Here is a 27,146-nt window from a genome sequence, read left to right as displayed (position 1 = left end):
CCCGCCTCCGCGGCCCCGCCGGTCACGTGAGGCCCGCGCGCGCCGCCACGCCGTACGCACGCACGCACGCACGCATGCCGCGCAGCCAGTCGGAGCACGCCGGGGAGTCGGAGGCGGCGTGCGATGCGCGCGCAGCCCACGACCTTCCGGCTTCTGGAGCGGGCCGCGCGATAGGACGACGCTATTGAAAACGCGGTTCCTGGGATGGCGGGAATGGGCAGGTTGACGTGGAGTCGGAGACACATTCACGTCAAGAGCGTTTTTCCTCACCGTACCCGTTCCCGCTGTCACTCACACCCTAATGGCTTGAGGAGCGGGGGGGGGGGGGGGGGGGGGGCGCCGCGGGGGAGGGTTCGCGCGGTCACGTGACAGTGACACCCGAGCACCGTAGAACATAAAGATAATAGCAATGTTAACTCCTAATTAGCTGTAAGTCTTGCTACGTGCCACTCACACCGACGCTGTTCGGGGCCCTCGGGTGGTTCTGTTGGTTCGGTTTGTGGGTGCTGGGGATGAAGCCCAGGTCAGCAGCTCTGCCATTCAGCTACACTTGCGCATTTGCTTGTTTTTGTGCTAAGGGCTCGAACTCCGGGCCTCAGTTCTACCAGCTTCCTGTCTCCCGAATAGCTAGGATTGCAGGTGCAAGCCATTGTGCCCAGCTGAGCTTCATTTATCCCTTGTTTTCCTCCCTGGTTTGGGGGGAAAATTATATATATATATATATATATATATATAATTTCTATTAGTTTAGTGGTTATACCTAAAATTTTCACAAGGCTTTTATTTATTTTTTTTTGCCTGTCCTGGGGCTTGAACTCAGGGCCTGGGCACTGTCCCTGAGCTTCTTTGCTCAAGGCTAGCGCTCTACCACTTGAGCCACAGCTCCACTTCTTATCTCTAATTAACCACTAGAAAAACAGTGGCGCTGTGGCTCAAGTGGTAGAGCGCTAGCCTTGAGCTGAAGAGCTCAGGGACAGTGCCCAGGCTCAGAGTTCAGGCACGACGGCCAGGAAAAAAAAAAAATCACATTTGGGCTGGGAATGTGGCTTAGTGGTAGAGTGCTTGCCTAGCATGCATGAAGCCCTGGGTTTGATTCCTCAGTAACACAAACAGAAAAAGCTGGAAGTGACACTGTGGCTCAAATGATAGAGTGCTAGCCTTGAGCTAAAGAAGCTCAGGGACAGCACTTGCAGGCCCTGAGTTCAAGCCCAGGACTGGCAAAAAAAAAAAAAAAAAACAGTTGGGCAGTGGTGGCTCACACCTGTAATCCTACCTACTCAGGAAGTTGAGATCTGAGGATCAGGGTTCAAAGCCAGCCTGGGCAGAAAAGTCCCTGCAAGACTCATCTACAATTAACCACTCAAAAACTGGCAGTGGTCCTGTGGCTAAAGTGGTAGAGCACTAACTTTGAACACAAAGAGGTTTGGGGACAGCACCCAGTCCTTGAGTTCAAGCCCTATAACTAACAAAAAGTGTGCAAGCAGGTTTCTAATTGCATAACTTAAAGCTGCAAAATGCTAAAAACAACTCTAATGCTTACAAGTAAGTCAATGAATCTGTTTTACCTAATAGGGCCATAGGTGTGGCTCAAGTGGTAGAACACTTGCCTACTAGCAAGCTTGTGACCCAGAGTTCAAACTCCAGTCCTGCCCCCCTTCCCCCAATCAATTTCAGCAAGTATCAGGCAAACATTAAAATAATCAGTAGCAAGCCGGGCGCCGGTGGCTCACGCCTGTAATCCTAGCTACTCAGGAGGCTGAGATCTGAGGATCTCGGTTCAAAGCCAGCCCGGGCAAGAGAGACCGTGAGACTCCTATCTCCAATAAACCACCAGAAAACCGGAAGTGGCGCTGTAGCTCAAGTGGTAGAGTGCTCGCCTTGAGCTGAAGAGCTGAGGGACAGCGCCCAGGCCCAGAGTTCAAGCCCCACAAAAAAAAATCAGTAGCAAGTCAGGTGCTAGTGGCTCACACCTATAATCTGGGTTCTGAGGATTCTAAAATCTGAGGATTGAGTTTCAAAGCCAGCCAGGGCAGACAAATCTGACTTATTTGCAATTAATCAATGAAAGGTCAAAAGTGGAGGTGTGGCTCAAGTACCAGTTTTGGGCAGAAAAAGTAGAGCTCTGAAGCCCTGGGTTGTAACCCCAGAATCTGTACATCCAAAAATCATCATCATCACAAGGAACAAAATAGTAATGGAAACGAGGAAGAAATATTAAAAAGTAAAAACTGACTACAGCTCTCTGAAACTGTATTTTTAGTAAAGATTGAAAGAAGTTTTAGCCTGGTACTTGTAGCTCACATCTGTAATCCTAGCTACTTGGGAGGCTTAGATCTGGGTATCACAGTTTAAAGCCAGCCCAGGCAGAAAAGTCTAAGAAACTCTTATCTCCAATTAACCACCAGAAAAACTGGAGGTGGCTCAAAGTGGCAGAGTGCTAGCCTTGAGGAAAAGAGCTCAGGGACAGTGCCCAGACCCTGAGTTCAAGCCCCATGACCAGAAAAACAACAACAAAACAAAAACAAAAACAACCTGATAGTTGCTATGCCAAGGAAGTTCAATGTCTGTTGTTGTAGTACTGGGATTTGAACTCAGGGCCTGATGCTTGTTAGGCAGGATCTCTGTCTTTTAAATCACCCTTCAAGCCCCTAAGTATTTTCCTTTCCTATAAGGGTTTTTTTTTTTTGTTTGTTTGTTTGTTTTTTGTTGGTCCTGGGGCTTGAACTCTGGGCCTGGGCACTGTCCCTGAGCTCTTCAGCTCAAGGCTAGCACTCTACCACTTAAGCCACAGTGCCACTTCTAGTTTTCTGGTGGTTCATTGGAGATAAGAGTCTCACAGGCTACGTGCTGGTGGCTCATACCTGTAATCCTAGCTACTCAGGAGGCTGAGATCTGAGGATCACAGTTCAAAGCCAGCCTGGGCAGGAAAGTCCGTGAGACTCTTATCTCGAATAAAAACCACTAGAAAACTGGAAGTGGCACTGTGGCTCAAGCAGTAAAGTACTCGCCTTGAGCACAGCGCCCAAGCCCAGAGTTCAAGCCCCACTACCAACCGAAAGAAAAAAAGAATCTCACGGACTTTCCTGCCTGGGATAGCTTTGAACTGTGAAACTCAGATCTAAGCCTCCCAAGTAGCTAGAATTACAGGCCTGAGCCACTGGCACCTGGCCATCCTATAAGGTTTTTTTATTCAATAAAAATTACATGAGGAGCCGGGCACTGGTGGCTCACGCCTGTAATCCTAGCTACTCAGGAGGCTGAGATCTGAGGATCGCGGTTCAAAGCCAGCCCGGGCAAGAGAGACCGTGAGACTCCTATCTCCAATAAACCACCAGAAAACCGGAAGTGGCGTTGTAGCTCAAGTGGTAGAGCGCTCGCCTTGAGCTGAAGAGCTGAGGGACAGCGCCCAGGCCCAGAGTTCAAGCCCCACGACCGACCAAAAAAAAAAAAAATTATATGAGGCTGAGAAGGTGGCTCAGTGGTAGAGTGCTTGCCTTGCATACATGAGGCCCTGGGTTTGATTTCTCAGTACCACATAAGCAGAAAAAGCCAGAAGTGGTGCTGTGGCTCAAGTGGTAGAGCGCTAGCCTTGAGCTGGAGAGCTGAGGGACAGCACCCAGGCCCAGAGGTCAGGCCCCATGACCAACAAAAATAAATAAATAAATAAAATAAAAATTACATGAAAAATATGTTCAGGGATTGAAAGGTGAGAAGCTAAAATGGTTAAGAAGTGTTGATGTTATCAATTTGCATTTAGTCACCATAAAAAATTTGGAGAAACATGCTCAGTTAATTGATCACAATCACTTCATGGAAATTCCTTAACTTTAAATGACTACCCAGTAAAAACCACAGTTGTCAATGTTAAGAAACACGTTACAAATAGAGATAAAGGTTTTAGGGCAATAGGATGAATATAGCTTTTTAACCATTATTATTTTACTACATTTGTAACAACATTATGTTATTCCACATTATATATATATATATATATATATATACATATATACTTAAATTAATATTATTGTTAAATATTTTAGTACCTATCTATACTATAAACATAATGATTTATAAAATTATTCAGACACCTTTTTCAAAGTTATAAAGTACCAATAATTTTTTAGAATCCTGAGTACTGATTGCCAATTTCCTTTTTTTTTTTTAAATTGGTGTGGGACTTGAACTCTGGGCCTGGGCACTGTCCCTCAGCTCTTCAGCTCAAGGCTAGCGCTCTAACACTTGAAACACAGTGCCACTTCCAGTTTTCTGAGTGGTTTACTGGAGATAAGAGTCTCACAGACTTTCCTGCCACAGCTGGCTTTGAACAATGATCCTCAGATTTCAGCCTCCTGAATAGCTAGGATTACAGGCATAAGCCACTGGTGCCCAGCAATTTCCTTCTTTTTTGTTTGTTTGTTTTTGTTTTGTTTTTGCTGGTCTTAATGCTTGAATTTAGGGCTTAGGTGCTTCCCTGAATCTCTTTTGTTCAAACTAGTGCTCTACCACTTGAGCCACAGGGCTACTTCTGGCTTTTTTAAGGAGTTTATTGGAGATAAGGGTCTCATGGTGACTTTTCTGCCTAGGTTGGCTTCAAACCACAATTCTCAGATCTCAGCCTCCTGAGTAGCTAGCATTATAGGCATGAGCCACTGACACCTGGCTATGATCTTTAGACTTTTTAAATTTTTTTTGGCCAGTCATGGACCTTGGCCAGTCAGGGCCTGGGTGCTGCTGTTCCTGAGCTTTTTCACTCAAGGCTAGTGTTTTACCACTGTGAGCACCACGTCCTGCTAATTTCCTTATGTTTCTCTAAAATAATGTAGATATTTTTTGTGTGTTTGTATGTGTTGGTTCTGGGGCTTGAATTTGGGGCTGAGCACTCTCCCTTAGTTTTTCCACTCAAGATTGGCCCTTTACTATTTGAGCCATACCTCCACTTAGATTTTGTGTGTGTCTGTGTGCACACGTGTGTGTGTGTGTGTGTGTGTGTGTGTGTGTGTGTGTGTGTGTGTGTGTGTGTGTGTGTGTGTGTGTGTATGCTGCTGCTACTGAGGCTTGAACTCAGGGTCTGGAATCTGTCCCTTAGCTTTTCTGATCAAGGCTAGTGCTCTACCACTTGAGCCACAGTTCCACTTCCAGCTTCTTGGTAGTTAATTGGAGATTAGAGTCTTATGGACTTTCTGGGCACTGTCACTCAGCTCTTCAGCTCAAGGCTAGTGCTCTACTACTTGAGCCACAGTGTCCTTTCAGCTTTTTCTGCTTATGTGGTGCTGAGGAATAGAGCCCAGGGCTTCATGCATACAAGGCAAGCACTCTACCACTGAGCCACCTTCCCAGCCCCCTATGGACTTTTTTATGGAGCAGGCTTTGAACTGTGATCCTAGATGTCAGCCTATGTAGCTAGCATTATAGGCGTGAGCCACCAGCACCTGGATTTTTTTTTATGCTGGTCTGGAGCTTGAACTCAGGGGCTGGGTGCTATCACTGAGATTTTGTGCTTAAGGCTATTGCTCTACCACTTGAGCCACATCTCCACTTCTGGCTTTTCTGGTGATTAACTAAAGACCAGAGTCTCATGGACCTTTCTTCCTGGGCTGACTTTGAACTGTGGTTCTCACATCTCAGTTTTCTGTGTAGCTTGGGTTATAGGTATGAGCCACCAGCACCCGGATAACTTTCTTATAATTTTTAAGATAATTTTTAGATCTACAGAAAGGTTCCAGGCTAATACAGAGAGCTGCCAAGCGCCCTTCACCCAGCTTCTCTTGTTGCTAACATTACAATAGTAGCTCTGTCACAACCAAAAACCAACACTGGTCCATTGCTAAACTCCAGGGTTCTTTTCTGGGCAGCACTTTTACCTATTGCCCTCTTGTTATTCCTGGATGATGAACATATTACATTTAGTCATCATGTCTCTTTGATCTCTCTGGGCTTTGGCAATTTTTGAGACTCTGCTTGTTTTTTTTTTTTTTTTTTTGTTCTTTTTCCCCCTATGGCCTTAAGAATTTAAATATGTACTAGCTAGGTATTTTGTTCTTAGGTTTGGATATACATAGTATTTTTGGTCATCGTTAGTCAGAGGTTATAGGTATAGGGGAGGAAGACCACAGAGATAAAGTACCATTCTTACTGTAGTATATCAAAGGGGCATGACATTAATGTGACTGATAGTGACTCCCGTTGCCCAGCAGAGGTGATTTTATGAGGTTTTTTCTTGTATTTTACTTATCTTATCTGCCCCTCCTCCCCCACCCTTTGCAAACTGACCTTTTAAAAAAAACAAAGCCACCTTAGGAGAGAGGGATCCAGTATTACCTCCTAGAGGCTGGAATGTCTGCATAAGGTACTTGAAATTCTTCTGCGAAGGAAATGAACATCACTAGCTTCTGCTTCTGCTTTTATCTTTCCAAGTCTCTCTCAATACACTATTTTACAACCCCTACTCAAAAAGTTTGTGATCCAATATGGGGAGATCAGACTCCTAGGAAAAAAAACTAATGACCTGACAAGTTTATAAGAAAAATCGGCTTTTTAGGCTGGGCATGGTGGCATATCCCTATAATTCCAATACTCAATGGCAGAGGGATTGGAAGTTTTGAGGCCAGCCTGAGCTAGGTAGTAAGGTATAATCTAAGAAGAAAGGAAGGAAAGAAAGGATGAAAGAAAGGGGTGGAGGGATTTGTATACCTGTGTCCGTAGGTAGCATTATTCACAATAACAGAAACATAGAAGCAAACTTAACTGTCCACCAAAAAATGGGTAAATACACAGTGGAAGGTTACCCAGCCTTTTGTCATGGTTGATATAGGAGCTTGAATTCTGGGCCTGCTCCTCCTGCTCAACTTTTACACTCAACAACTGGTGTTCTACCACTTGAGTCATACTTCCAGTTCCACACTTCCATTTGTTGGTATGTCAGTACTGGAGCTTGAGCCCAGGGCCTCGCATTCTGGCTTAGCTCTTTCACTCATGGCTGGCTTCTTACCACTTGAACCACACCTCCACTTCTGGCTTTTTGCTGGTTAAGTGGAAATAAGAGTCTCCTAGACATTTTCTGCTTCCTCTGGCTTTGAATCATGATCCTCAGCTCTCAGCCTCCTGAGTAGCTAGGATAATAAACATAAGCCACTGGTGCTGGCTGCTTATTCAGTCTTTAAAAAGAACAGAAATTCTCACAAATGCACTAAACATTAGGCTCAGTGAAATAAACCAGATACAAAAAGACAAAAACAGTATGATTTTATGAGGTCCCAAAGTCAAATTCTATAGGACAACAGAAGTGTGGCAGCTAGGTGCCTGAAGGAGAGGAGGGGAGGGGAAATTATAAATTACTGCTTAATGATTATAGGGTTTCAGCTTTGCAGGGTAAAAAGAGCTTTGAGATTTGTTGTACATCAGTATATCATTAATGTACTTGATACCACCAAACTGACCACTTAAAAACAGGGCAAGTTTCATATCATGTGTATTTTACCACAATTTAGAGTTATCAGAAGAAATAAAACTTTGATCAGAAGTATGTTTGCATGTTTAGTCCTTCAATAGGAAAAAGAAACAAACCACACAGCTCTACTATAAACCAGAGGCTGCCACATTTGAAAAATCTGGTTATTGCTATCTTTCTTTTCTTTTTTTGCCAATCCTGGGGCTTGAACTTCAGGGCCTGGGCACTGTCCCTGAGCTTTATGCTCAAGGCTAGCACTCTACCACTTGAGCCACAGCACCACTTCCAGCTTTTTCTGTGTATGTGGTACTGAGGAATCCAACCCAGCGCTTCATGCATGCAAGGCAAGCACTCTACCACTAAGCCACATTCCCAGCCCTCAGATTATTTCTAATCAAGATTTCAGTTTTCTTTGAAAAACTGGATGTCTAGCAACATAAACCGAGTATCATATGGCAGCAGTTAGTGGTTTCTGGGTAGCACCATTTTTTTTTGTGTGTTACCTCCTTTCCCATCTGTCTCTTTTTCTTAGCCATAAAAGTAGTGTAGGCTTGGTGAGTTTTCTGCCACTTAGTGAAGGCTAATACTTTGCTCTCAGTCTTTTCCTACGTATATTGCCTGTGCAGCCCTACTGATGAGAATTTCATCGCTTAAAACTTCAAGGCATTCAACTTACAAGTTATAAAACAGTTCATCCAAAAACTTCATCAGGGCTGGGAAGGTGGCTCAGTGGTAGAGCTCTTGTTCTACATGCCTGAGGCCCTGGGTTCGATTCCTCAGCGCCACATAAAAAAAAAGAAAAAAGCTGGAAGTGGCGCTGTGGCTCAAGTGGTAAAGCGCTAGCCTTGAGCTGAAGAGCTGAGGGACAGCGCCCAGGCCCAGAGTTCAGGCCCCATGACAGGACCCCCCCAAAAAAAAAAAAACAAAAAAAAAAAACTTCATCAAAGCCTACACTCCTGCTGGGCACTGGTGGCTCACACTTGTAATCTTAGGTACTCGGGAGGTTGAGATATGAGAATTGCAGTTCAAAGCCGCAGGAAAGTCTGTAAGACTCTTCTCTCCAATTAAGTTGTGGCTCAAGTGGTAGAGCACTAGCCTTCAGCAATAAAACTCAGCAACAGTGCCCAGGCTCCAACCAAAAAAAAAAAAAAAAAAAGCTTGTACTCTCTCTGTGGATCCTAAAAAAAAAAAAAAAAAAAAAAGCTTGTACTCTCACTGTGGATCCTAAAAAATCAGAGGGGAAACAGAGAGAATTATTTTCTCTGGGAGGAGATGAACCTGCCAGTTTTTAGCTTGTGTTCTGAGAGCATCTTTTCAGTATCTAGAAGCAAGCCTATAAAGATTCATACCTCCTACTAGATTTGCTAAAATGAGACAGTATTTCTCCTGCAGTCCAAGAGAAACATCTCTCAAGTGTTCAAATGTAACCCAGACCTCCAAACTTTAGTTCTCAGTGCACACATGCACATAAACACACACAAGCATGGTATTATCCTAGCAGCACAGAGCTCAGATTTCATGCTTGGTAAAAGTCTGTCTACCACTGGGCACTGGTGGCTCGTGCCTGTAATCCTAGCTACTCAGGAGGCTGAGATCTGACTATCACGGTTCAAAGTCAGCCTTGGCAGAAAAGTCCGTGAGACTCTGATCACCAATAAACCACTAGAAAACTGGAAGTGGCTCTGTGGCTCAGCGCCTAGGCCCAGAGTTCAAGCCCATGACTGACAAAAAAAACAAAAACAGAAACAAAAAAAACTCAGGAACAGTGCCCATGCCCTGAGTTCAAGGCCCAGGACCAGCACAAAAATAAATAATACAAAGCAACAGGAAATCTAATCTTCTCATCAAGTACAAAGATGGGACCATGATTCAAATGTCTGTCATGGAAAAAAAATACTTTTCAGGGGAGAAGAGGTTTTTTGGTTGTTGTTTTTTTTTTTCTGAAAAAGTAGATTTACTTTTTCACTTACAAGACATTGGAAACATTTTAGTTTCATTATTTGGCATTATTAGGTTTTCTCTATCTGATTGCTAGCTATTATTCATTTCCTCAGAGAGAGAATAAATTGGTTGCAAATGCAGCCTTGTGTGATACACTTTCTTTGCCAAAGACAACCAGTGCTTCGGAGGCATGAGGATGTTCCTGCACTTACAGCTGCTAGCTCTTGGAGCTGCCTATGTCTGGGCCATTGATGTGGAAAGTTCCATGCATACACTGGTGAAAGAGACCTTGACTTTGCTTTCTACTCATCGAGCGCTGCTACTAGGCAATGAGGTAATTCTTTATTCCTATAGTTCCATAAAAGTACGCAGGTAATTGCTTGTGGTGGTTCATTTGCCATGTATAAACAAACATCTGTTATGCATAAGGCAAGTAGGTGCGAGTTAAAGAGTATCTAGTTAGCCAGTTGCCTGGTAGCTCATGCCTATAATCCTAGCTCCTCAAGAGGCTGAGACCTGTGGATTGTGGTTTGAAACTAGCCTGGGCAGAAACATCCCATGAGACTCTTAACTCTAATTAATCACACACAGAAAAAAAAAGTGGGAAATGGCTCTGTGGCTCAAGTGGTGGAATGCTAGCCTTGAGCCAAAGAAGCTCAGGAACAGTGTCCAGGCCCTAAGTTCAAGCCCCAGGACTGGCACCCCCCCCAAAAAAAAAGGAGTATCTAGTTAATAACTACATTATTAGCAAGCATCAGATTATAATTTATAAAGCACTAGAGTGCTTTAAAAACACGAATATATGTCCTTTCCTTTTCAGACCCAGAGGATTCCTGTTCCTACACATAAAAATGTAAGTCAAATTATGATTCAGTGAAAATGATTGCATGAATAATTTCATATTGTAAGCTGTAAGCCATGTTTATTGATTTGTTTTGTTTGAAATCTCGCTATGTTGTCTCAAGATCCTGGGCTCAAAGTGATCCTCCTACCTCACCCTCATTAGGAACTGGGGTTACAGGCACATGTCAGTACACTCAGCCAGTCATTAGTTTCATTGGAAGTGTTTAATTTCCTCTACGTCATTTTTTATAGGGGTGGGGGTGAATGTGTGTATTAGGAATAGGAGTTGAGTAAGAGGGTACATGCCTGTAACCCTAGCACTTGGGAGGCTGAGGCTGGAGTATGGCACATTCGAAGCCAGCTTGGGCGACATAGTAAGTTCAGGACCAGCCTGGACTACATAGCAAGACTCTGTCTCAAAATAATGATAAATAAATATTAGGAATGACTTTCAAACAGTAGAATTCACTATGCAACAGCCGGGTGCTGATGGCTCATGCCTGTAATCCTAGCTACTCAGGAGGCTGAGACCTGAGGATCGCAATTCAAAGTCAGTCTGGGCAGGAAAGTCTGTGAGACACTTATCTCCAAATAGCTACCAGAAAACTGGAAGTGGTGCTGTGGCTCAAAGTGGTAGAGCACTAGCCTTGAGCAAAAGAGCTTAGGGATAGCACCCAGGCCCTGAGTTCAAACCCCATAACCGCCCCCCACCCCAAAAGAAATTATCATGCAAGTATTTCAGGCTCTCTGGTGATAGTGTCAGTTTTCTACCTGAAAGTCTCATTATCAGGGTCTTTACAGAATTGCACAGGATGTAAAAGAGTCCAAGATTTTGCTGGTTTGCCTTCCCTTCTTCCTTCCTTCCTTTTCTTCCTTCCTCCCTCCTTCAATGTTTCCCTTCCTCCCTCCCTCCCACCCTCTTTTCCTCCTTCCTTCTTTCTTTTCTTTTTCTTGCTCTATCTTCTTTACTTCCTTTTTTATTCTCATTTCTGAGACACAAACTCAAGGCCTTGCATATACTGGACAAGTCTTTTATCAATAAGCTATACCCCTAGCCCACTCTGATATCTTTCTGAAAGTATTAGTAACTTACGATTCTAGTTTTAGAATCTTGATCAGTAAACATTAAAATATACAATAATTCATTCTGTCAATAATTTCTGCATAGTTAAATGATTATGATCATATATATTCAAAGATAAAATATATTATTCCATTAATCGGAATAGAATAAAATTACTCGCCTGAATTGCAAAAGAAAATGCTGCTATGAATTAAATTAGTAACACAATTACACCACTGAACATTTTATTTCTTGTTAAGTAGTTTCTTGATATTATTTGTAGTACTCCGCGTTGATTATATGACTTCATCTACTATTGATATTTTTGTCTCAGTCCAGGTGGTGTGTCATGTGGGAAAAAAAATCAAACACTCTTTGCTGAAGAATTGTTGTAAAGGCCACAAAACAAAGCTTAATTTTTGGAACAATTTTGTTTTCATTTTGTCAAATTTAAATTATATGTGTTTACTGTGTTCAATAGGCTGTCTCCAAATATTTCTATGTTGTGGGATATCTAATGTACCAAATGTGCATATATCTTGCTTTATTTGTATTTTTAAAATCTTCCTCATATAGCACCAACTCTGCATTGAGGAAATCTTTCATGGAATAGATACCCTGAAGAATCAAACTGTACATGGAGATGCGGTGCAAAAACTATTCCAAAATTTATCTTTAATAAAGAAACACATCGATCTCCAAAAAGTAAGATGAACAGATATTCCATGGGAACTTTTCTTTGTCTGGCTGTGCCCATTTCTATGGAATTTGATGCAAATGGTGTGTTCTTCACACAGGAGAAATGTGGCGAGGAAAGACGGAGAAGAAAGCAGTTCCTAGATTACCTGCGAGAGTTTCTTGGTGTGATAAGTACCGAGTGGACAATAGAAAACTAAAAGAGAGCTGGCTGATTCTAAATGAAGATTCTGGGCATGTTTGAAATGTTAATATTTTAGCTAGCACATAAAGACAAAAAATAACGTTGTATCATGTGATGCTTTGGTATATGTACACGTTGTGTGAGCCAGGTTAAACAAATCTATTGGTCTGGGATGTAGTTCAGTGGCAAAGCACTTGCCTAGCAAGTGCAACATCCTGGGTTCGATTCCCAGTACCAAAAATAAATAAATAAATAAAAGACAAAAACAAAAAGACAAATCAATGTCCTCAAACATTCATCACTTCTATATGGGAAAATATTGACCATCCTAAACTTGGCACTGATGGCACATGCCTGTAATCCTGACTATTCAGGAGGCTGAGAACTGAGGATCATGGTTCAAAGCCAGCCCTGTGTGAATCTTATCTCCAATTAGGCAGCAAAAAGCCCAAAACAGAGCTGTGGCTCAAGTAGTAGAATGCCAGCCTTGAGAGTAAACAGTGCCTATGCCTTAGACAGTCCCAAGACTGTCATTAAAAAAAAAAAAAAACTAGGGCTGGGAATGTGGCTTAGAGGTAGAGTGCTTGCCTAGCATACATGAAGCCCTAGATCGATTCCTCAGTACCACATAAACAGAAAAAGCCAGAAGTGGCATTGTGGCTCAAGTGGTAAAATGCTAGCCTTGAGCAAAAGAAGCTCAGGGACAGTTCTCAGGCCCTGAGTTCAAGTCCCAGGACTGGCAAAAAAAAAAAAAAAAAAAAAAAGACTATCCTTTCTTCTAGCTTTTTGAGATATACAGTAGACAGTTGTTACCTGTAGTAACCCCAACTGCAACTTTGTATCTACCCATTGGGACTCACATGCTAGGCAAGCACTCTACCACTAAGCCACATGCCCAGCCATGAAGGGGACCATTAAAAAAGTGGTCAGGGTATGGGAAGAAGGAAGTCCCTGGCGCTAGTGACTCTGGGAGCTATAACAGGAGAGGAGGGGACTCAAGGGGTGTGGCCAGCTCACAGCAGCCATGCAGAGGGAGAGATGAGGAGGATGGATGGATATCCTATTTCATCTGCCCCTCCTTACCCTGGCCAAACCCAGTGGAAAGCCTATAGGCAGAGAAGACATTGACATCATCCAGAGTCAGCTACCAAAAGAAGGGGAAGAGTGAATTGATCTAGGGCAGCAGATGGGAGCCCTTCAATACCAAACTAAGGAATTTCATCAACTAAACCCCCACAGTTCAGATCCTCAAAGAAGAAAGAAAGAAGTCAATCCATTCCACATTCATTGAAATGACCATTTGTGAAGACAAACCACAGCCTAAGAGCCTGGCGCTGGTGGCTCACACCGGCTACTAGGGAGGCTGAGGTCTGAGGATCATTGTTCAAAGCCAACTCTAGCAGGAAAGTGCAGGTGACTCTTATCTCTCAGTGCCAAAAAAGCTGGTAATACAGCTGTGGCTCAACTGGTAGAGTGCTAGCCTTGAGCAAAAAAAAGCTCAGAGGCAGTGCCCAGGTCTTGAGTTCAAGCGGCAAGACGGATACAAGACCAAACAAATAACATAACCCACAAGCTACGACACAAAGACCATAGATTAAAGGCACATGTAGTAGCTTCTGCCTGCCATCTCAGCTACTCAGGAGGTAGACATTGAGAGGCTAGTAGTCTGAAGCCTATCCCAAGCAAAAAAAAATCAAGGGCAAAAAAGGGGTGACATAGCTGAAGTGGTAGAGGGCCTGTGTAGCAAGAGCTAGGATCCCCAATTTTACTACAAACTGTGTTTCAGAGCTATAGACACCGAACAAGAATTACTTTCACTTCACATTCTAGGTAAAGAGTTGCACTGTCTGACTTTAAATTTCAGTCATTCTAGTAATGTGAAATGTTATCTCACTGTGGTTTAATTTTTGCATTTCCCTGACTACTAACAAGGTGACGCATCTCTATATTTGTTTATTGTACAACTTGTGTTTCCTGTTCTGAGAAATGCTTATTCATTACTTAGGTGTGGGGGTGGGGGTTATTTTTATTATTATTATTAAGTAGATTTTGTTATACATTTTGGAAATTAATACTTTAAAAAAAAAAGCAATTCAAGTGGAGCTGTGGCTCAAGTGGTAGAGTGCTAGCCTTGAACTGAAGAGCTGAGGGACAGCGCCCAGGCCCAGAGTTCAGGCCCCACAACTGACAAAAAAAAAAAGCAATTCGGATGTTTGAAGTTGAGGCTTTGCTTTTGCCAGGCCAGGTGTTCTACCACTTGAACCATGCCTCCAGCTCTCTTTTTGTGCTTTTTTTGTAGGTTGTAAGGCTTGAATGCTGGGCCTGGGTTCTCTAAGCTCTTCAGCTCAAGGCTAGCACTCTACCACTTGAGCCACAGCACCACTTCTAGTTTTCTAGTGGTTCATCGGAGATAAGAGTCTCACGGATTTTCTGCCCAGGCTGGCTTTGAACCATGAACCTCAGATCTCAGCCTCCTGAGTAGCTAGGATTACAGGTGTGAGCCACTGGCACCCAGCTCTGTATTGGTTATTTATTTCTTTTTGGCCAGTCCTGGGGCTTGAACTCAGGGCCTGGACACTGTCCCTGATCTTTTGCTCAAGGTAGCACTCTACCACTTAAGCCATAGCACCACTTCTGGTCTTTTCTGTGTATGTGGTACCGAGGAATCGAACCAGAGCCTCACACATGCTAGGCAAGCATTCTACCACTGAGCCACCTTCCCAGCCCCTGTGCTGGTTATTTCTGAGTCTCTCTTTCCATCACAGCTTCTTCATCTGAGCTAAGAGTCTCAAGGGCTTTTCTGCTTGGGGTTGCCTAGAACTGGAAACCTCCCAATATCCTCTGTCATTTAGGATGGCAGGTGTGTGCCAGTTATGAGTTAAGAAGGGGTTTTGTAGACTTTGCTGCTAGGGCAGGCCTCTAACTGGGATCCTCCCATTCTCAGCCCCCCAAGTAGTTAAGATTACAAGTGTGAGTAGGGAAGATCACAAGAGGTGGTATTGAGGTTCAAATGAAGGCCCTCATACCTGTTAGGCAGGAGCTCCACCACTTGAGCCATGCCACCAGCCTATTTATGCTTTCATGGTTTTCTAATAGGGTTTCATTTCTGGCCCAGGCTGATGTTGATTATAATCCTCCCATCTACAGGTGCCCACATAGCTGGGCTAACAGGTAAGGTATGCTTGATCAGGTCCAGTTACTGGTTGGACTGGGAATTTTGGCTAACTTTTTGCCCACTGGCCTCAAAGGCCAATCCTCCTGATCTCTGCCTCTCAAATAGCTAGCATTATAGTCATGATTCACTGCCTTTGGCTCTGATGTCCTTTTAGTAGCAGTTTTAGAGGGTGCTAGAGATTAAACCCAGGGCTTCGTGTGTAAAGATCTATGACTATACCCCAATCCCCCTCAGCATTGCTTTTAATAACTAAGACTGGGGGAGGGGGACCCAAAATGTCCATCAGTCATAAAACATAAAATGTAACGTACTCATTCAGGGATGTAGTATAGTAAATGAATGGTCAGCAATATCAATAGAACAATCTCGCTGGGCGCTGGTGGCTCACGCCTGTAATCCTAGCTACTGAGGAGACTGAGATCTGAGGATCATGGTTCAAAGCCAGTCTGGGTAGAAAAAGTCCGTGAGACTCTTATCTCCAATGAACCACTAAAAAACCCGAAGTAGTGCTGTGGCTCAAGCGGTAGAGTGTTCACCTTGATCTGAAGAGCACAGGGACAGCACCCAGCCCCAGAGTTCAAGCCCCATGATCGACCAAAAATAAATAAATAAATGAATAAATGAATAAATAAATAAATAAATAAACAGAACAATCTGAAAGCATTTGTCAAGTAGCAAAAGCAGGTTTTAAGTGACATATACAACATGATTCTGTTGACTCAAAAAAAAAAAGTCAAGCCCAGCGCTGATGGCTCACACCTGTAATCCTAGCTACTTAGGAAGCTGAGATTTGAGGATCATAATTTGAAGCCAGCATGACCAGGAAAGTCTGTGGGACTCTTTTTTTTTTTTTTTTTTTGGTCGTGGGGCTTGAACTCTGGGCCTGGGCACTGTCCCTCAGCTCTTCAGCTCAAGGTGAGCGCTCTACCACTTGAGCCACAGCCCGACTTCCAGTTTTCTGAGTGGTTTATTTGAGATAAGAGTCTCACGGACTTTCCTGCCCAGGCTGGCTTTGAACCATGATCCTCAGATCTCAGCCTCCTGAGTAGCTAGGATTACAGGCATGAGCCACCAGCACGGGCTCCATGGGACTCTTATCTCCTATGAATTACCAGAAAACTGGAAGTGGAGCTGTGGCTCAAAGTGGTAGAGTGCCAACCTTGAGCAAAAGAGCTCAGGGACAGTGCCCAGGCCCTGAGTTCAAGCCCTAGACTGACTTAAAAAAAAAAAAAAAAGGTCAAAGTAGTGAATATGAACTCATAGATGATTTTGGAACATTTACAAATGTCATTAAATGGTACAAAGAAGCAAAGGAATGATTAACCCAAAATGATTAACCTGAGCACAAAGAGGCTCAGGGACAGCACCTAGGCTCTGAGTTCAGGCCCTAGGACTGGCAAAAAATAAAATAAAAATAAATAGTACTGAGTCAGGCATCTATGACTCACACTTGTAATCCTAGTTACTCAGGAGGCTGAGAGCCAAAGGATTGAGCTTTGAACTAGCCAGGGCAGAAAAGATGACAAGACTCCATCTTCTACATAGCCAGTAAAAATCCAGGCCTGGAGGTATGCCTCAAGTGGTAGAGCACCAGCCAAGCAAGCAATCCAAACAAGTGTGAAGCTCAAGTTCAAATCCCAGTACCAATAAATTAATATTTTATATGTATGTATGTATATATATATATATATATATATATATATATATATATATATATATATATATATATATATACACACACACACAAACAGAGGCTGTGAGACTCTTATCTCCCATTAATCACCTAAAGCCAGAAGTGGAGCTGTGGCTCAAAGTGATAGAGTGCTAGTCTTGAGCAAAAGAAGCTCAGGGACAGCGCCCAGGTCCAGAGTTCAAGTCCCATGACTGACAAAACAAAAAAATCAGCCAAGCCAAGAACAAGAGGCCCCGAGTTCAAGTCCCAGTACTAGCAGAAAATACACACACACACACACACACACACACACAATGGAACAACAATGAAAAATATTAGTAGGAGATGGGGTGAGGGAAGTTAGAAGGATCCATATAGGCCAAGAAAGGACTTTGCCTTGAAAGCAGAGGTAGTTATCTGACTTGTGTTGTGTAGCTTTCGGCATTGCTGAACGATAAGGTAGACCAGTAAAGGTGCTTGAGCTTAGTGATCTATGCTTCTTGTCACCCAGGTGATGAGGGATAGCAGGTAGGATGCACTGGAGGAGGAGGGAGCAGAATCCCTATCTCTCCAGATCTCAGAGTGGGCAGCTGAGCTCCGTTCTCTCTCCTTGGGGCCCACATTCTCTCCCACAGAGATTCCATTTTCTCTGCAGACATGGGTGGGGATGTCCTTGGATCTGGTGCTTGCTTCCTTCCTCTTGTCTGCTGCCTGATGGCCAGAGCCCTCTCCTTGGATGGCAGCCGGCTGTCTTGGGCTCCTGAGACAGGGTGAGCAGGTTCAAACTTGTATTTGCCTAAGTCTAAGTTCCAAGGCCCTGCCAACATGTGAGTGGTTCCCAGGTCCTGCGTGGGCGTGGCTTTCCTGCGTGGGCGTGGCTTTCACAGGTGCCTCCTGAGGCCTCCTGGCTAGCTCTGATAGGGTCTATTATGGATGATCTACAGGCAGCCTCTCACAGAAGAACTTCCTGTTCTCATACTGAACACTAGCATTCCTGTTCTTTTGTGTTTTTAATTTTATTTTGGCAGTACTAGGGTTTGAGCTCAAGGCCTTCTACCATTTAAGCCATGCCCCAAGTCCTTTATTTATGATCGCTCCCTTGCTTTCATTTTTCTTTCTTTCCTTCTGCCTCCCTCCTTCCTTTCTTTTTTCCCCCCCTTCAGTTGTGAGGCTTGAACTCTAGGCCTGGGCGCTGTCCCTGAGCTCTTCAGCTCAAGGCAAGCGCTCTACCACTTGAGCTCCACGTCTGTTTTTCTGGTATAATTGGACTTTCCTACCTGGGCTAGCCTTGAACCATGATCCTCAAGTCTCAGCCTCCTGAGTAGCTAGGATTACAGGCATGAGCCACTGGTGCCTGGCTAGTTCTTTTTTTACAGGGTCTTGTGTTTTGACCCAGGGCTGGCCTCACATTGCAAAGCTTCTGGGACAGCAGGATTGCAACACTGGCTTTTTGATTGAGATGCAGGGTAGGGGAGATTCACTGACTTCTTGTTCTGGCTGGCTTCAAACTGAGATCCTCCCAATCTTTACCTCCCAAGTATATGGAATTTACAGATGTAAGCCACCGACTGCAGTTGGCTTATTATTTTTGAAATAGCCAGAGCTGATGTTGAGTTCTCAAGCCTTCTGCCTGACTCCCAAGTGCTGCCACTTCAAACCTTCCTCCAATCCCAGGTTCCTGTTTTTCAAAGTCGGGGAGGCTGGTCTATACAGAGCTTCTTCTCCTCCCTCCCTCCTTCCATTCTCCTTGTCTCCAGCCTTACGCCAGTTTCCCACATTCACAGAATTCCTGTTTGTTTTTGTTTTAAAATTCTGTTGCTAGAAACCCAGGCCCTCCCTCGTGTACACACCCCATCATGGAGTTACACCCTCCAGGCCCAGTTTCTTTCTATTTCTTTTTTTTTTTTTTTTTGCCAGTCTCTGAGCTTCTTTTGCTCAAGGCTAGTTCTCTACCACTTGAGCCACAGCACCACTTCCGGCTTTTTCTGCTTATGTAGTGCTGAGGAATCGAACCTAGGGTTTTTATGCATGCAAGGCAAGCACTCTAGCACTGAGCCACCTTCCCAGCCCCAGGCCCAGTTTCTAATACAGAGCAATTTCAGAAGCCCTGTAAAGAGTTCACGGCAGATCTCGCTCTCTGCTGTCCTCTTGTGGCCTATTGAGGTATTTCCCCCCAAAACCAGAGTAACAGCAGTTCTGAGAGTTGTGCAGAGGAAACGAACTCTGTACTTTCTCAGGGCAGAAGCAGTTTCCTGGGCTGTTAACAAGATCCCACACCACCCCCCAGGTAACTGACCTGTTAATTTTGGAGGTGAACCCAAGCCCCACACAGTCCACCCCTGGGCCCAATTCTGTCTTCTCCTCACAAGCCCTTTGGGCCCCTGGAGACAGATTCCAGCCCTTCCCTGGCAGCAGCCTGAGTCTAGACAAGGAGAGGGCAGGGGAGAGAGCCCCTAAGCTTGAAAGGAAGCCAGCTTCCATCTTTGGCCTCAAGCCCTTTCTCCACCACTGCAGGCACCGCCTTGGCACAAACCTAGAAAACAGAGTGCAAATTCCCTTGGCAGAAATCGGAATTGTGCCCAACCTTCATCCTTCAGTCCTGAGCAGATCGAGCTCGATGGAGAACTCCCACCACCCTGGCACAGTGCTGGTATGCGTGCCCAGGCAGGCATTACCACCAGCTGGCAGAACGAATGGATGGAGGGACCAACAAATGTCATCCATGAGGCTCCTTCACTGCTTCTTCATGTTTGAATACTGCCCCCCAGAGGGCAAAAATGTTATGACTTTTAAAAGAGACACCCTTCCCTGCCCGCCCCCCCCCCAACTACCAACCATCCTTATTTCTCTTCAAATCCTCAGGTTGCCACCCTTGACATTAATGAGCTCTTTCAGTCTCTTCATGGCCCCATCTGTAAGTAGAAAAGGCGCCCTCTGCTGGCAGGGTTTGAAAAAGGCTAGGCAATTAGAGAAAAGACTCCCTCCCATTCAGGCTCTGAGTCCCTCACCCTGGCCTTGAGCAGTACCATATACGGGTCCCTAGACATCCTATCACCATGTCCTGGAACAGTCGTGTGTGAGGGCGCCTGGATGACTTGCTTGTGAACAATGGACTTATTTGATCCCAGAAGTGTCTGTCGAGTTGGGCACCCAATCAGAGGGGCCAAATAATGCATGCAGAGCTCATGCAGGCTGCGTGGAGCCTCTGATTGGGTCTGGGGACTGATACACGAGCTGTCCAATGATCTTGAGAATCAAATAGTTCTCTCCTAGAGGGCAAAATGAGGTCCAGACAGTGTCCTCCCCCCCACCGTAGGACCTCTCCTATTTAGACTCTCTTCAAAATCTCAGTTGCCTTGGAATAAAGCCTACGCCAGCCCCTGCCTACTTCCTCACCCCTATCTCCCTTCTCCCTCCTAGCCTCCCCACTGCAGGCTCGCCCATCCTTTCCCGAAGCACACTCAGCTTGCTTCCTCCCCAGGGCCTGTGCACTACCCATGTCCTCTACTTAGCATGCTCCTTGCCTTGTTCTGCACATTTCTGCCCCTTCTACCACTTAAAGAGCTAAAAGGGCCAGGCGCCGGTGGCTCACACCTATAATCCTAGTTACTCAGGAGGCTGAGATCTGAGGATTGTGGTTCAAAGCCAGCCCAGGCAGGAAAGTCAATGAGATTATTATCTCCAATTAACCACCAAAAAAAAGTGATAGTGGCATTGTGGCTCAAGTGGTAGAGCACACACCTTGACCTGAAGAGCTGAGGGGCAGTGCCCAGGTCCAGAGTTCAAGCTCCACAACTGAAAAACAAAAACCAACACACACACACACACACACACACACAAATGAGCTAAAATGTCACCTCTTCAGACATTCCTTGAATACCAGTGTGCAACTGCATATTGCTATCTTATTTTACCACAAAATATTGATCAGTGCTTGTGACATATTCCATATTTATTTGGTCATTCCCTGCCTCCCATGGAAAGTTCATTTTAGGACAGCAAGAACTTTGTCATAGTTACTTCCATATCTGGTGCCAAGAGCCACAGCTGGCACATGACACTGCCTTCAACATGTGCTTGTTCAATGTCTCCACCCACCAATACCCATTTCTATGCCCAGCACCTTGACACAGGGGAAATGTTTGCTTTTTGAATTTGTCAGATAACCTGTTCCTATGGTACCAATGGCCCATCACCTTCCCTACGCTAGGAGAAATGACATGCATAGGAAAATGACAAGAGAAAACCTGCAGGAAAGTTTAAAGAGCTCCAGGTACCAGTGGTCTCATGACTGTAATCCTCATGACTATATTTGGGAGGCTGAAAACTAGAGGATCGATATCCAAGGCTAGCCCTGATAGAAAAGTTCACAAGATCTGTTTTCAACTCTTAGCTGGGCATAAAAGCCCAAACTTATCCAGGCTACATGGAAGGTTGGGACTAGGGGGGCTTATGATGCTGGGCCAGCTAGGCAAAAAAATGTGTCTTCACGGGGCTGATGCTGAAGTAAAAGTGCATGCCTGGGACCTTCATGATGGACGGCCTAAAAGTAGGTACCTTCCTGGGCAGGAAGCAAATCCTATCCTAAACATAGTTGGGCATCAGTGGCTCATACCAGTAATCCTACTCAGGAGGCCAAGATCTGAGCAATTGCAGTTTGAAGCCAACCTTGCAGGAAAGTCCACGAGACTTTTTTTTTTTTTTGTCAGTCGTGGGGCTTGAACTCTAGGCCTGGGCACTGTCCCTCAGCTCTTCAGCTCAAGGCGAACGATCTACCACCTGAGCCACAGAACCACTTCCGGTTTTCTGAGTGGTTTATTGGAGATAAGAGTCTCATGGACTTTTCTTTCCCAGGCTGGCTTTGAACCATGATCCTCAAATCTCAGCCTCCTTAGTAGCTAGGATTACAGGCGTGAGCCACTGGTACCCAGCAACTTCTGTTTTTTGAGTGGTTATAATTGAAGAGTCTCACGGGGCATTTCTGCCCAGGCTGGCTTTGAACCATGATCCTCAGATCTCAGCCTCCTGAGTGGCTAGGATTGCAGGTGTGAGCCACTGGCACCCAGCTCCATGAGACTTATCTCCAATTAACTGCAAAAAGCCAGAAAGGAAGTTGTGGCTCCAGTGTTGAGAGACATAGGGGAAGGGACTCTTAATGCCAGGGCCATGGTGGGCAGGTCTTGCCAGGGAAGGCCAGCCTCTCTGTTGGGTGGCAGAGAATTTTCTGGAAGATACTACCAGTGGGGCATGGCGCATGAACTCCTGGCTCACCGCTGAGGATCAATCAGCACATTGTTAGGGCCCCTTGCACCTGGGCCACAGGCCGCCATTCAACACTCCATGGTGGTCCATGCCCGCAAGGCTTGGAACTGCCTGTAGATGCTCCCATTTTTCCTTTATTTTTTTGTTGGTCATGGGGCTTGAACTCAGGGCCTAGATGTTGTCCCTGAGCTTTATTTGCCTCAGGCTAGTGTTCTACCACTTTGAGCCACATCACCACTTGTGGGTTTTTTTCTGGTGGTTAATTGGAGATCTGAGTCAGTCTCATGAATGTTCCTGCCCAGGCTGGCTTTGAACTGCAATCTGCAGATCTCAGCCTCCTGAATAGCTAGGATTAAAGGTGTGAGCCACTGGCACCCAAGTTGGATGCTCAGAGTTTGCGGTTGGCTTGGTTCTGCCTCCACTCCCAGCTTGGATACTTCAGACAGGGATTTTTGGCATTGCTTGTTCTCTTTATAGAGTATCTAGAGCTGAGCATGTGGCTTAGTGGTAGAGTGCTTGCCTAGCATGCATGAAGCCCTGCGTTCAATTCCTCAGTACACCATATCAATAGAAAAAGCCGGAAGTGGCACTGTGGCTCAAGTGGCAGAGCTCAGGGACAGTGCTCAGGCTCTGAGTTCAAGCCCAGGACTGGCAATTTTTTTTTTTTTTTTTTTTTTTTTTTTTTTTTTGTCGGTCGTGGGACTTGAACTCTGGGCCTGGGCGCTGTCCCTCAGCTCTTCAGCTCAAGGCGAGCGCTCTACTACTTGAGCTACAGCGCCACTTCCGGTTTTCTGGTGGTTTATTGCAGATAGGAGTCTCACGGTCTCTCCTGCCCGGGCTGGCTTTGAACCACGATCCTCAGATCTCAGCCTCCTGAGTAGCTAGGATTACAGGCGGGAGCCACTGATGCCCAGCTTATATGTGTATATATATATATTTTTTTTAATTAAAAAAATTTGCCACGCCGGGCGCTGGTGGCTCTCGCCTGTAATCCTAGCTACTCAGGAGGCTGAGATCTGAGGATCACGGTTCAAAGCCAGCCTGGGCAGGAAAGTATGCAAGACTCTTATCTCCAATAAACCACCAGAAAACTGGAAGTGGTGTTGTATCTCAAGTGGTAGAGCACTAGCCTTGAGCTGAAGAGCTGAGGGACAGCGCCCAGGCCCAGAGTTCAAGCCCCACAAGCAACCAAAAAAATTAAAAACATATATATATAAAGAGAGAGAGAGAGAGAGAGGGAGAGAGAGGGAGGGAGGGAGGGAGGGGAGGGAGTGGGGTTTGGAGGAATATTGCTCCTCTACAGGCCTAGCCTTCTGCCTTCAATTTCAGGCCAAATCTTCTGTTGATCTAGAGGATATCACTCACCCCACAACCAAGACTCTAATGCAGTATATGATGGTTTCATTCACTGGTGCTTTACTACGTGATCCATGCCTCCAACCAGAGGATTTACTCAGAAGAACCTGAAGATGGTCTGTGCCTGAACGGTGCCTACGTGAGGAGATGAGGGCTCAGCCTAGGCTATGGAGGAGAGGCAAAGACCTTGATGAAAGCAAGCCTTCCTAGACAAGTCACGTTACAGAAGCTATCTCTCTAGCTGTGCTTCTTGGCCTGTCTGGCATCGGTTCAAAAGCAGGAAGCACAGGGACTCTGTTTATTTTACCGAGTGGCACCTGCCTATCTGCCTTAGCCAAAGTTCATCCCCTGTCCTTGCCCTTGCCAGCAGCCTGAGAATACTGTCCCTATCCCCACCCAACCTTAGACCACGCCCCCCCAAGGAAGGGAAGGGTAGTTCTCTACATTTTCCAGCAGGAGATGCTGCTGTCATAATGTCCAAGCTTCTGAGTGGGGGAAACAAGGCTGGGGGGAGCCAAGTTGTTAATGACCTGGGAACACAGGTGGGCCTGAGGGTGAACTCTGGTCTTACCAGACAGCAGAAGGACAACGGGATTGATAATCACTCTCCACCCAGCAACAGGGGCAGTCAAATCACCCTTCCCTGCCAGCTGTGCCCGCACACCCAGGGTCCAAAGGACAAGGTTTCAGGTTCTAGCTGGGGTTACCAGCGACCAAGCCATTCCTGGGACAGGCCTTTTGACCTCCTGCCTTACTCTCTTTAACATAATGCTCCTGGCTCCCCAGAATCGTGACCTCAAGCTCCAACTTTGGCCAAGGCCTAATTGTGGGCATGCATATCCCTAAACAATGTGTATGTGTGTATGGGGGGGCGGGGGGTATTCCTGTACTTGTTCTAGAAGGGAGATCCTAGAGGAGCGTAGAAAGGTTCCACTCCAGCCTGTCCCACATCCTAGCCAACTCCAAATCCTATCCTTTGATTTGGAGTTGGATATCCCCAGACATTTACAAATCTAGGGCTACCAGGGGTCAGGAGCTGCTCCCTGTCTAGCCCCCTGTCTCAGAGAGGCGCAGCTGGGTTTTGGACAAGAGTAAGATGAGAGCTGGGTACCAGTGGCTCATGCCTAGAATCCTAGCTACTCAGGAGGCTGAGATCTGAGGATGATGGTTCGAAGCCAGCCCAGGCAGAAAAGTCCATGAAACTCTCATCTCCAATTAATTACTAAAAAGCTGGAAATGGAGCCTGTGGCTTGAAGGTAGACCACTAGCCCTATGCACAAAAGCGCAGGGATGGATGGCCAGACCCCTGAGTTCAAGCCCCAGGGCTAGCATAAAAACAAAAACAGTGAGATGAGTAAGGTATCTGGGCAAGCCCTTTAAGGAGGCACTCACCCTTAGCCATGCAAAGGGCTAGCTGGTACCTGAGAGGTTGTGCCTCCTTAAATGTAGACTAATCTCTCCTAGTGAGCCAAGGGCATTCTCTTCAGTGACAATCAGGGCAAGTTTCCTTCCTTCCTTCTTTTCTTCCTTTCCTTCTTTTTGTTGGTTGTGGGGTCTGAACTCTGGACCTGGGCACAGTCCCTCAGCTCTTCAGCTCAAGGCTACTGCTCTACCACTTGAGCCACAGTGCCACTTCTGGCTTTTTCTGCTTATGTCATGCTGAGGAATCGAACCCAGGGCCTCATGCATGCAAGGCAAGCACTCTACCACTGAGCCACCTTCCCAGCCCCAGGGAACATTTTTCTAAAGCACATTTCATGTTCCCCCCTGGTCCAGCCGGTCCACAGCCTCAGCCCAAACCACACAGAAAGCCACATAGGACTGCCTAGTCCTGAACTTCTGAGTCTCCAAGGCATTTCCTTGGACTGTTCTCAAGTCTTGGGGGTATCTTTGACACTTGGCCTATTGACTTTGGCTTGTTCTTCAGGGCTGGCTGAACTGTCATCTCCTCAGTGTTAGCATTGATGAACACTGGTTGACTTGCTCCTGTCCTCACCCTGGCACCATCTCTGTCCCCTTTGCCTCAAACTCCAAGTATGATATACCCCATTATTCCACATTCAGACACCATTCCTGGATGCCAAGAAGGTGATTCTGAGTATCTGCCATTGGAGAGCTCATAGGTAGAATAGGAGTGGGGGACTGGTGCTTTGACTTTTAAGTCCCCCACATTGGCCCATGACTTGCTGATGGCCCTCAGTCTTCATTAAAAAAATTATCATTATTAAGCTGGGTGCTGGTGGGTCACGCCTGTAATACTAGTTATTCAGGAGGCTGGGATCTGAGGATCATGGTTCAAAGCCAGCCTGGGCAGGAAAGTATGCAAGACTCTTATCTCCAATAAGTCACCAGAAAACTAGAAGTGGCACTGTGGCTTAAGTGGTAGAGTGCTAGTCTTGAGCTGAAGAGCTGAGGGACAGTGCCCAGCCCAGAATTCAAGCTCTGTGTCTAACCAAAAAAAAAAAAAAAAATACAAAATGAGGATACTGATTATTATTATTATTGTCAATACTGGGGATTGAATTTGCTACATAAACATGCTAACACTTGAGACACACTTCCATTTATTTTGATTACTTTTTGGGTTGTTTTTCAGATAGGGTCTCAGGCTTTTGCCTAGGCCAGCCTTGAACCACAATTCTCCTACTTTTGCCTTTCCAAGTAACTGGGATTACGGGTGTGCATGGTCATGTTCCACCTCCACCCCCATTTTCACCTGCTCCACAAAAAGCAAAGTAAGACACACCACAGGCCACCAGGCTACGTAGGCTGGGAAACCCTCTCCTAAGTATTCTTTAGGATTCGCAAGGCTTTTGTTTCCTGAAAATGAAGTGGAGGCCTTCTGGCTCAAAGCTCCTTCTCTCTCCCTCTTTCTCTTTCTTTTTTCTTTCTTTCTCTCTCTCTTTTTCTTTTTTTTGTCAGTCGTGGGGCTTGAACTCTGGGCCTGGGCGCTGTCCCTCAGCTCTTCAGCTCAAGGCTAGCACTCTACTACTTGAGTCACAGCGCCACTTCCAGCTTTTTCTGTGTATGTGGTGCTGAGGAATCAAACCCAGGGCCTCATGCATGCAAGGCAAGCACTCTACCACTGAGCCACCTTCCCAGCCCAAGCCTCTTCTCTTATTTATTTGTTGTCAGTTCTGGACCCCCACCCCCCAGTACACTCCTAAGTCAGCACTTAGTGCTGGCTAACAGACAGGATGATATACTTACCTGGCAAGGAAAAAGCTAAATAAGTTTTCTCCCAGATCATCCAGGCAAGTGGGCCTCAGTGGACCCTTTCCCCATCTTGAGTCAATGAGCCAGTCAACAGATAGCTATCTGAGGACGTATATAATCTGAGTCCCCTTGTGGACCTGGGAGAGAGAGTTGCCTGGCAGGAACAGACAGCCCTGTCTCTTGTATCAGGTCTGCACAGAGCTTGCTATTGAATTTCCCCTGTCTCAGGAGGATTTCAAGAGTCTTCTTGGAGAGATAGAACGCAAGTGATGCTCAGAAAAGCCAGTCTAT

At 45.5% G+C, this 27,146-nt stretch overlaps 2 protein-coding genes across 3 annotated transcripts in view; one reads left to right on the top strand and one right to left on the bottom strand.

Annotated features, from left to right (window-relative positions):
* Window positions 1-27,146, bottom strand: part of LOC138808202 (DNA repair protein RAD50-like) — a 191,738-nt gene that overhangs the window by 72,480 nt on the left and 92,112 nt on the right. The gene's annotated exons all lie outside the window — the stretch shown is intronic.
* Window positions 149-12,259, top strand: LOC138808224 (interleukin-5-like). 2 transcript variants are annotated; one of them, XM_069994216.1, is made up of 5 exons: window positions 149-221; window positions 9,567-9,722; window positions 10,209-10,241; window positions 11,871-11,999; window positions 12,092-12,259. In XM_069994216.1, the coding sequence occupies exons 2-5, from the start codon at window positions 9,579-9,581 to the stop codon at window positions 12,188-12,190; spliced, it is 405 nt and encodes a 134-aa protein (XP_069850317.1). In that variant the 5' UTR covers window positions 149-221; window positions 9,567-9,578; the 3' UTR covers window positions 12,191-12,259. The 2 variants fall into 2 exon arrangements, with proteins under 2 accessions (XP_069850317.1, XP_069850316.1); XM_069994215.1 differs by lacking the exon at window positions 149-221 and having other exon boundaries at window positions 9,519-9,722.

The sequence above is a fragment of the Dipodomys merriami genome, unplaced genomic scaffold, assembly GCF_024711535.1.
Source record: "Dipodomys merriami isolate MVZ:Mamm:240054 unplaced genomic scaffold, mDipMer1.0.p SCAF_447, whole genome shotgun sequence".
Lineage (NCBI taxonomy): Eukaryota > Metazoa > Chordata > Mammalia > Rodentia > Heteromyidae > Dipodomys > Dipodomys merriami.
This window is presented reverse-complemented; position numbering and strand designations above follow the sequence as displayed.

Bases quoted from the DNA above. Each gene is read 5' to 3' on its own strand.
- LOC138808224 (XM_069994216.1), top strand. From the start codon at position 9,579: ATGAGGATGTTCCTGCACTTACAGCTGCTAGCTCTTGGAGCTGCCTAT. The intron at 10,242-11,870 runs GTAAGTCAAATT...TTCCTCATATAG, and splicing joins CTGTTCCTACACATAAAAAT to CACCAACTCTGCATTGAGGA. The intron at 12,000-12,091 runs GTAAGATGAACA...TTCTTCACACAG, and splicing joins AACACATCGATCTCCAAAAA to GAGAAATGTGGCGAGGAAAG.